Source organism: Dreissena polymorpha, chromosome 9 (assembly GCF_020536995.1).
Source record: "Dreissena polymorpha isolate Duluth1 chromosome 9, UMN_Dpol_1.0, whole genome shotgun sequence".
Classification (NCBI taxonomy): domain Eukaryota; kingdom Metazoa; phylum Mollusca; class Bivalvia; order Myida; family Dreissenidae; genus Dreissena; species Dreissena polymorpha.
In genome coordinates this window covers 1,761,844-1,773,445 of record NC_068363.1, presented here as the reverse complement: position 1 = coordinate 1,773,445, position 11,602 = coordinate 1,761,844, and the positions used below count along the sequence as shown (strand labels likewise).

The 11,602-nt window shown below is 35.9% G+C and overlaps 1 protein-coding gene across 1 annotated transcript; it reads right to left on the bottom strand.

Moving 5' to 3' along the window:
* Positions 1 to 6,864: 6,864 nt before the first annotated feature.
* Positions 6,865 to 10,121, bottom strand: LOC127845386 (uncharacterized). The gene is made up of 3 exons (XM_052376264.1): positions 9,709 to 10,121; positions 8,811 to 8,992; positions 6,865 to 8,319 (listed from the first exon to the last, which is right to left on the bottom strand). The coding sequence occupies exons 1-3, from the start codon at positions 9,764 to 9,766 to the stop codon at positions 6,979 to 6,981; spliced, it is 1,581 nt and encodes a 526-aa protein (XP_052232224.1). The 5' UTR covers positions 9,767 to 10,121; the 3' UTR covers positions 6,865 to 6,978.
* Positions 10,122 to 11,602: the final 1,481 nt, after the last annotated feature.

Sequence of the window (11,602 nt, the reverse complement as noted above, 5' to 3'; positions counted from 1 at the left end):
TTCAGTATTACTGTTTCCTCACAAATATCATAACTAAAACGAAAATTTGCGAATCTGAAACAACTTTTTTCAATTTTGTCAATTTACCAAAGCGTGAAAAGATCCCTTTAACTCATGGTCTTCGAAATCGGACAAAGTTATGACGCTGTTGCGTCCCCTTACACTCAAATGTTTGGAATTCAATATTTTAATCGGAGCATCCCACGTTCCAGGTACAAAAAACACAATATGTGACGCACTATCTCGATTCCTGATGGCAAAATTCAGAAACTTGGCACCGGAAGCAGACGAGGAACCACAGATGGTACCCGAGTACCTCTGGAATATCTTCAAGACAGAGCAATCTCTTCAATGAGAAAGTCGATACCACAAAACACTAGCGCAACTTACGAAACCGGTGTTAAAGGGATCTTTTCACGCTTTGGTAAATTGACAAAATTGAAACAAGAAATATCTTTTAAAAAGATATACGGCGTTGATTGTGGTCGATGTTTATGAACGATCAAAAGTTATCTCTATGAGATAAAAAGTAGCGGATGCCTTTTTTCTGCGCAGTTGTTAGCTACATCATAAGCAAATCAATTACGGGGTATTGCGCCAGATTTCGTGGCTTATTTTGCTTTATGTGATATTATTACTCAGATATCTATATTTACAGAATAGAAAAACACAAGAAACATGAAAATAAACGAGTGCATATAGGTCAGCCGGCAATACTCGAATCTTATTTAATTGCATAATTATAGTATAGCGAATTATTGTGGTCATGCTTAATAAACTGGTCTAAATGGATAAATATTTCTAATTAATTTTATCAAAATTGGTCCTTATCATGCAAATTTTGAAACCATATTAAAAATCGATGATTGACATACCACAATAATATCGCCGAATATCTTTATTTAGTATCTTTCTGATCAAAACAGACTTCAAGTGCACAAAGTTTACGAGACGGCGTTTATATAAAGATTTCTGCAACTGACCGCAAACTGACCTTGATACCTTGCGGATTGGAATGCAATGCATTACAGTCACTACGTTATTGTCAGTAAGACACAATGATCGCAACCCCTTTTGCGAACTCCGGTGATGAACTGTATATAAACTTTGACTTTCACAAAATGACCGCGTATTGACCCGAAACCTCGCGTGTTGAAATGCAATGCAAATAAGTACTAAATATGACAACATAGCCTTTAGTTAAACGCTTTTGCGCTGGTAATTCTCTGAAAATAAAAGGTGAACGCACAAACTGTATTTATGTCGAAAATTGATTGTAAAACTGTTCTATCTATTGGGCCTTTTCATTAGAGATAAAATTGTTTCATGCAGTAAAACAGTGTTACAAAGACGCGGATATGTTTCCAATGTTCTGGTGTTATACTCAAATCAGCCAATGGAATAAATGAAGTGTATTCATTCGTACCTAGCCGCGGGAAATTTTATTTGAGTATTATTGGACACTTACAAAGGTCAAGTCAGGGTGAAAAGCTGGCTTATTCAGCTTACGCCGAAAAAGTTGTTTCAGATTCGCAAATTTTCGTTTTAGTTATGATATTTGTGAGGAAACAGTAATACTGAACATTTACCATGGTCTAATATAGCCATTATATGCATCTTTTGACGATTTTAAAACCTAAAAATTATAAAGCGTTGCAACGCGAAACGATTGAATAATTTGGAGAGTTCTGTTTTTGTCGTTAAATTTTGTGAAACTACGAAGATTGCTTATATAAGGTATAAAATACTTCACGTATATGTACTCGGCGGAATAGCTCAGTAGGCTAAAGCGTTTTTACTTCAGGACTCTGGCAGGACTCCAGGGGTCACTGGTTCGAAACCTGGTCCGGGCAATATTCTTTTCCTTTTTTTAATTTTATTCTTGATTTTTTACTGGAGCTTTTACGATCCAATGTTTACATTTATCGATATAAAGCATTTAATGAATAAGTTAAAAAATGCCAAAATCTGTGAAAAGGCCCCTTTAATGCCTTTGACGCATTTTGCGATCTTTACCATATATCCCAAATGCAACCAGTACCTGAACAGGTTATCTTATGGTTCATAGCATACTGTTTTGAAAAAGGCTTAGCGACCCGCATTGTCAAAACTTACTTGGCAGGAATAAACTATTGGCAACAAGTACAAGGACACAAATCGTTTTCCGGATAATTTAGGCTAAGTAAGGTTATAGGAGGTTATTCGCGATCAATGGGTATAGATAAGGACAGAAGACGCCCGATCACATCCGAAATCCTCTTCAAAGTAAAACAGCAATTGCCAAACGTATGTTATAACTCGTATTAGGCAACTCTATTTGCTGCGATATTTTCCCTCGCCTATTTTGGGCTATTTCGTATAAGCGAGTTGGTAGCACCTAAACGACCAGAAATGTATAACCAAATCAGAACGTCCGACGTTGAATGGTCGTTAGACCAGTCATACTTCTCAATCCGCATCGCCAAGTCAAAAACTCTTCAACACAACGCGGCGGTTAAAACTCAAAATTCCAAAATCGGAGGAATCAATATGTCCTGTCCAGAGAATGCGCGACTATTTGGCAGGTCCTGCAGCATTTTGTCATAAAGGGGGTATGCCAGTTACCAGACAGCAGGTTAACATGGTACTAGCAAAATGCCTCGGCCGCACTGAATTCGGCAACGCTTTCTTTAACACTCATAGCTTTAGAATTGGGCGCGCAACGGATCTGTCAAGGAAAGGAGTTCCTCCCGAAGTCATCGCGAAACTTGGGAGATGGACTTCAGACACATACAAAAAGTACATTAGACCATAGCCCTTAAGATTTATATAGGGCACAGCAGCTAACAGCTTTGACATCACTAGTGATCCATCCCAGACGCTCGCGCCCATAACGAGCTGTCAAAACCAGTATAAAATGCAGAGAGGTAACTCTGTATTTCACGTTACCGTTTCTGTAATTTGGATTCAGGGATTGTCTCCCTTTTATTTTATTATAAGTGAATGAGGATTCTTAGTTGATTTAATACTCTAGTCTCTTATAACTTAATACTTCCGAGTGGCAGCTTTTAGTAGTGTGCTAATGCTTTATTTTATGTTGTGATGGTATATATGCTGACAAGACTGTAATAAAGTAATGAACCTATATTCGTTAAATTGGGCTACAGCATTATGATTTACAGTAATATAATTGACGCGTAGAAGACTTGTATTCGGTTATACATGCTTATACAGTTTTATGCAGTTACACTATGAGACCTTAAAATAATGTATAGTAATATGAATAAACAATTGACCTTTGTTTTTGTGTACACCCAAAATGTTATTTGCTATTGACAGAGGTATGGGTTCTTGGGGACAGTATTCCTCAGCGGGCAGGAGCAAGAGCAAAAGAACGGTGGATGGGGAACCTGCGGCTGCCCAAAAGCATCGCATGGTGGGGAATTGGCGGCCTGACATGGTTATCATTACGGAGGTCAATAGAAGCCAATGTGTTACTGTCCACACCACCAAAGGTATTGGTATTACATCTGGGCGGAAATGATCTGTGCATCGACTCATGTACAAAGGTACGGAATAATATAAAGAGAGAAATTAAATATTTAAGGTTAACATGTTTGGTCGAGTGTGTGTGCAGTGGGCAAGCCGCAGCACCTGTATCACTGTGGACATTGATGCAAACACCCTGGGTTTTTCCCTCCCGGATGTGGTGCACTTGTCATCAGTTGGGCTGGGGTTCTATCTGGACATCTTGCGGGATGCCAATATGCAATTTTTATAGCCCACAATATATAGGGCATAATCATTTGTAAACATTGCAATTTGTATCGACCAAGTGGCTAGTACTGGTTTGCTCTCAGAATTTTGGGGAAAAAATTGTTTCAATTTATTTGTGGCGTAAAATTCTGTGAGTACAGGTTGTGGAATTTCTCAGTTACACTCATTTTGGTTAATCAGTATTAATTTCTAAATAACAAGTATATTTTAGGGGTTTTGAGCTCTCCGCTGCCATTGTATGGGGCTCCTTCGTGACAACACCGCAATGACGCAGTGGGCTCACAACCCATCTCTTAACGTAAACATTATAGCAAAAGGCTAACTGCACGGGGCGATGTTTGGTTGGTTGGTTGCTTGCATGGTTGGTTGGTTACCCAGACTTGCAGGGGTCAGGTAGATTAGATTTTCCCGGCACTACACCCTGTTGGTAAAGTTTGGTGGTTACTGGCACCGCAGTAGGAGCCAGCGTGTAATTGTGTTTACCGGCGTGTGGTGTCATGGTTACTGGCAAATGGTATAACTAGTGAGCTATACGGGTTATCGGTAAAGGTTGGTGTATGCCAGAGGGTTATATAGTGTGGCTGCCAGAGGGTTATATAGTGGGTCACTGGCACAGGTATACATACGCGGTTACGCTCCGTGCAAGTCCAAATTAGTAACCATCACATACTTTGTATGTGTACACTTTGAATACTTTATACGAGTGTTTAACATACTTCTCGCTGAACAATTTTTTCTATACAGCGCCGAAAGGCTTAGAAACTAGAAATATATAAATAGCAAGCTACATTCCATCCGAACGTTTGTCCGGCACACTCTTCTTTTCGCAACTCCGTTATTTTACGTGGGATTTTCAAAAAAACTGTAACAGAGTTATCATTTCCAAATGCTACAACAAATATTGCGATGGTGTTAATGAGTCGCGATTGTGCTTATTCTTAAGGATTATTTAACCTTTGTTTAAAATTACAAATTAATAAAAGCTTCTGTGCGAAACTCCTACAACTTTCGCGCGATTTGCGTCAAACGTTTACAGAATAATTATCTGCCACAATTCATGTTATACATTTATCTATTGTTTATTTTCAGGACCAATTGCCCTTTACATTTTAAATTTACATAATAAAGATTATGTGCGCTTCTACATAACGCGTGCGCTTTTGGTCCAGAGAATATTAATCTGCAAATGCGAAAGGTTTAACGATTTCCTTTTTTAAGTCATTGAGTTATTGCCCTTTAAAACATACATATTAAAGCTTCTGCGCGCACTTATGCAATCGCGCATTCTTACAGTATTCTTTAAAAGTTAGATAAACAATGCACCCGTGACGGGGTATACATTGTCTGTGTCAATTTAATATTCAGTTATGTCATAATCGTGACCGATTGTAATTCAATAATTTAATAGAAACCTTACCAAACATTGAATAACTGCATAATTCTAATTATAATACCCAAATATTTACATGGCACGTACGTTCAATTTAACAATTTCTATTTGCTTTAGAATGATATAATTATAGGCTATACACTTACTTTTATTATAACAGTTATGAGTTAATTATCCAGTATCAAATTGTTTTAGATCATTATCATGAATCAAATACTGATATGAAGGTAAATGTGTATTTTATAATTCATATTTTAATGCATATTTTGTGTTCAATAGCACTATTTTCACAGCAGCAGTGGTGCTTTAAAGAGGCGTTTCGACACATCCATAATACTTATCATTAATACTACTACTACTAATATTATTATTATTGTCAAATCCATCATTGTTTTATTGCTAGTAAAAATGTATTTCGTGGAAAAAGGATTGTCATGCAACGTTTAAATACTAGTACGGTTAAATCCGTCTTAAGATTCCTTTAAAGAACATAATCTCTGTAAATAAAACAATATTTATTTCCAAAATGTTTGAAGCTATACGATTCGTTACTTGTTGTACATAACTTATAACAGAAATAACAAATTGTTTAATTGAATAATATATGGATACGTTCTTATTCGGTATAAACAAAATAATATGTTTTTAAATAAATTAATAAATAATGTATTTTGTGTTTGAGATATATTCTTTGAAATAAAACAAATATCACGCAATTTAAGGCCAATGGTCAAATAGTAGTTAGTCAATTTCCTTGAACAATTTTGTGCAGATAGTATAGAATAAGACATAACACCACATCCCGAAATACAACAAATACGCATAACCAAAAAGAACATTATAACAACAACATTTAAAAGAGCAACATGAAACATCAATTACATAATAAAATATACAACTACTGCTACAACAGCAGCAACAACAACAACTTCTACAACACAAATAACATACTACTACTACTATTACTACTACTACTACAACTACTTCTACTACTACTACTACTACTACTACTACTACTACTACTACTACTACTACTACTAGTACTACTACTACTACTACTACTACTACTACTACTACTACTATAACTACTACTACTACTACTTTTACTACTACTACTTATACTACGTCTACTTCTATGACTACTATTACAATTTCTACTACTGCTGCTGCTACAACTACTACTACTACTACTACTACTACTACTACTACTACTACTACTACTACTACTACTACTATTACTACTACTACTACTACTACTACTACTACTACTACAACTACTACTACTACTATTACTACTACTACCACCACCACCATCACCACTACAACAACAACTACTACTACTACTACAACAACAACAACTACTACTACTTCTACTACTACTACTACTACTACTACTACTACTACTACTACTACCACTACTACTACTACTACTTCTACTACTTCTACTACTACTACCACCACTACCACTTCCTCTGGTTGATCGGCTGGCGAAAGCTGTAGTCTTAATAGAATCTATTTCATTATTCAACCATTACTAAAAGCCAGTAAATTCATCTTAAGTTCGGATGACATAGTTTCATGAATACCGTAAAAACAACACAATTTCATACTTGCCAGGCTGCTTAAACTGCGATATTGTAATTGATAATTATATGTTATTATATCCGTAGTAGATAGCATATAAAGTTTACAACGAACAATATGGATACACCTTTTTTTAAATCGAGTGCAAACGTCCAGCATATTTTCCAACTGAAAGTATCTAAAGTTAATTTTTACTCTCAAAGAACAATCGGATTTTTTTTAACATATGGTGTTTAGTTGTCAGACCATCACCAACCAAACAGATCTTTAAACCGCTTGAAAACAGTCCTTTTGTTTTGAATTTTTTTTCCGGTCATCCCAAGGTTTTTTGCTTCCCTGTGAAAGTGTTCAGCTTCATTTGTGACCATAGCCCTTTTTCGGAACCGATTTAGCGTCTGAACCCTCTCATACCAACCTTTCTTTTTAGTCATCTTTTCATTCTCGATCATCAAGTCAATGTGCTCTACCATTGAAAGGGGATTCGGACGTAGAGCTATTGCCGCTAGTTTGGTATTACAGTCTCGGACAATAATCATCATATCTTCGATAGTGTCTACCATTTCATCGAGTTCTTCGCCCATTTGATCTAAAACTTGTTCCTGTGATAGTATTTTACCAGATGCCTCTTCGTATTTTTTTTTCATTTCACTATATGTTTTAGTTTCCTCAACAAGTTTATATGTAAATATGTACGGTGTATTTGCATGTTGCTCCCAAAAACATCTGTCAGGACAAATGGTGCAATATCCATCATTCATTGCACAACAGTTGATTTTCTCATCATCATTTGCATACATACAATTGTCATGGCATGTAAAATGGCAATTTATGCAGTTTGTTACATGTATCCCCCTTGGAAGGTCTCTTTTTTCCTGATGCGTTGTTGGAACAACATACGTAAAATCCTTGTTGTCGGCGATAATGGACTTGTTGTCTTGAAATAATTTGATTTCAGATTTTAATTCATTTATTTTGTTGAGACCAATATCTAGTTTTGGTTGGAGGTTTTGGATGGTTGCTTCTAAACGACTTCGTTCATACAGAACATCGCTCGTCAATTGCAAGCTTTTTGTTGCAAAGGTATCGAGATGCTTAAAAAAGTTTCTGAAACTCACGAGCCCCATTTCCCAAAACATTGGTGACAAACAGCTTTGAGACAGACCCGCATTTTTTGCAAAAAGGCCAGAATTATTAAACGTAAAACGTTCTCCAAATGGCAATCCCGACTCACCCAAAGCTGCGAAAACTGGTGGATCCATACCGTCCGCAAATGTTATCAGAGAGCATATATTGTCTTCTATATCTTTTCCGAACAACGACATGATAGACTGAAAAATATAGCTCTGAATTGGCGTAAGACGTGCATCAGGTGCCTTAATTAGGAAGCAAACTGCGTCAATATATAACACACCCTTTGGAGGCTTTTCTGAGAACAACTCTCGAATCTGTTCCACGATTTCCTGATCTCGTTCAAGTCCTCTTGTATCACCAAAGCCTGGTGTGTCGATCATGTTGATTGTATACGGAAGTCTGCTTCCCGCTTGAGGGTGAATAGTGTAGCAGGTAATCCACTCTGTTTGGGACACGGCCTAAAATGGAAATGTAAAAGAAAATATATATCTGATTTCGCGTTTGGTCAATATTATATAAAAGCTGTAAAATAAATTATATATTTTATTATGCATCTTCCTGTTGTTTATGTTACATAGTGTACCAGTTCTTTACACTATCTAACGTTATTAATTTTTGAATCCGAAGTTTCGATGAAGCAAATCCAATCTATTGTAATCACTTTTATTTCTTGGCATCTAGTATGTATGTTACGCTTTTTAGATAAATGTATGTATACGTTAGCTAAAACATGAACACATTTTGCATTTAAATTTGTTCAGTATTTCGGTTATCCATTTTGACAAGGCTTGAAACCCTGTTAATTGAATGTTTAGAACCTGCCTTAGTTTCCATTGTATGTAAGTTTAAAAAAATGAAAATTCTTCCTTCAATATGAAAATTGTTTTGAATTTTTGCCTGCCTGCCCTTTTCAACTTCGTCTTTAGGTCAAAATGTTAGAATTGTTCACCTGATTTCTTATCTTTTGTTTTTCTTCTTCCTCAAGATTTACGATGTTAAACCTAAACGGATCGCTCCATGCAACTCCAAGTATGTAGTTGGCCATTCCATCGACTAGGGTACTCTTGCCTGTCCCTGTCTCTCCAATCATAAGCAGGGTCTTTTCTTTCCAATGAGTGTCTGCTGGCGACCCTATTAAAACACAAACCATAAGAGATGAGAACATATTTGCTGAGTTTCTGACGGTGACCTTTCAAAAGAAACAACACACAAGACGTGTGCACACACAAGTTTAGGAACTCTTATTTACATTAAAAATACGTTTATATAATACTACATGAACATTAAATTTGTAAAAATATGTGATCTTCTAGGTATCCAAATTGCACTATTTAATTATAAAGTTATTTTCCATGTTTTGAAATTACATTTGAAATCATATAAGTTTAATTTTATGTATGCATTTTGTCAAATCTGATATATTTTATCGTTTCAATATAAAGCAAATTGTTTTTTGCCTTGCCTATCAGTCTGTCTGTTCTCCACGGGAGCATACACTAGTTAAGCAATGAATGGATATGCCGTAAACAATCAGTTCAAGGGCAAAAAAGGATAATACAAATCGAGTACATAATAAACACATTTTAAATAACACACTTTAATACAGATATATAAACTTATATTTGTAAAAATTGATTAATTTCTGGCGTTTATGTATAAAATCGGACAATTTCCATAACACCAGTATTCCTGTTTTTAATATATATATATATATATATATACAAGCCATGTTTGTTATATATACGACAAAGGAAGACATTTTACAAAAATAACAAATAGTCTCGGGGTGTATATTGCTATGCGTCATACCAGCATTTATGCGATATTAAATCAAAACGTATCCTTACCCACTTCAAATTTCCTTGTCTTAGCCCTACTATTTCTTGCCTCTTTAACTTCACACATTGGCAAGGCATACCGAATCGGTGACGTGGTTTCTTCATCAAGACGGACGGAGAAACCAATTAGACGAGAGGCTGTGGAAATGTGCGTTTTGACAACCGCACTAACCTCACTATACGGACCTTCACCGTCGCACTGAATGGCCCGTACCCGAAATACAAACTCTGTTTCTGATTTTATATTCGTAAGAATCTGCGTTGATTCAGCAAATTCTCCGGTAAAAGTTTTCCACTTTGACCCTGGAATTAATTCTTTATATTCTATTTGAAAATAATCCCCGTCCGCGTGAAGGGCAGGTTTTGTCCATGAAAGCGTCAAAGAATCAGATGTAATATTAAAAGCTTCTGGTCGACCCGGTTGTTTCTGCAAGAAAATTATAAAAAAAGCTTATGAAAGAGAAAAAGGGTTGCGAAGAACGCATACACTAGCACTGCTACTGAATTATCTAATATTAACTCTAATATTTACTCTTGCTATGGTTGATTTGTTTTAGTGGTGTATTTGTACGAAAATCATAAAAAGTAATTCTTGGATTTACACTTAAATTTCCGATATTGTTGGCAATACTCAAAAAAAGAGACCTTACACGTTTCCAATTTTAGCGATTGCAACAACGCAATAATTTTTTGATTAATCCGTAATGAAGTTTGAAACGTACATTTTTCTAACGGTAACTACTGTTTGCTTATAATAAGGAGTAATTTTATAACATAAATGAGCTTATACATACAGCATTATAAAAAGTGTCGTAAATTAATAGTAAAGTTTTACTTATACCATACAATGTAGATCATTTTTTGTTGTTGAGACTTTCAGTCGACGATAAGCTTCAAAAGCTTGAATAATAAATTAATATACCATACTCTTATTGGAACACACGTTCACTGAATGACCAGAATGTGTATAGATGGCCCCTAATTTAAAGATGACAAGTGGCAATTCCGTTTTTTCACCTCATTAACCCAGCACATGAGTAGTTATTCTGTTTTAAGAAAAAAAACCAATATGGAACGATTACAATAAGGAACACACCAACATCACTGTGTCTGTAGATACAACATTTTTTTGAGATAATTCCCAATTGTTTTGGTCGCCGCAATATACATGTGACCTGCAAAAAGATCAAAATATAGTTATATCATTGAGCAATCGAATGAATATATCTCTGTCTTTGTTTTTATTTATACACGTAGTTTTAATACTATTTTTTTAAATAAGTTAAACTAAACAGTGCTTTACTGTCAAGCTTAAATTCAAACAAGAAGAGTTTAATCCATACTTAACATGATGACAGGGGCGTTAAAAAGCATCAACGTATTTTGACATACCGTTCGATTGTTTTCACAATTGATGTTAGATTGTGTGCGCGGGTCGCTTTTTGAGCCTTATGCTGGTTGGAACATGCATCACAGAGAAACGTTTCACACTGCATACATTGGACACTTGCTTCATTACCAACGTTCTGCAGATGGCAGAGACCGCAGGTTGGGATATCTACATCCTCAATCTGTTTGTATGCAGAATGTTCGGAAATATCCAGAAGATCGTGTGATTTCGTAATAGGCAATGACCTGTGTATTGTTGAGCAGATTTCGCATAACATCTCGTTTTCACAACTCGGACAAAACATAGAAGCCGGGGCAGTTTTGCCTTGAATTTCACAGGGTTCACAACTATGAGCTCTTTTGGATTTACCCAAATTGCCTACATTTAGTATCTCGGCGCATATAGAAGCATCTTGTAAGGAACGTTTCTCAACTGCAGTCTCATTCGAGCAAATATCGTTGCTGATTGCACCGAGTTCAGTGGATGTTTCATCATCTGACAAATCTAAGAATC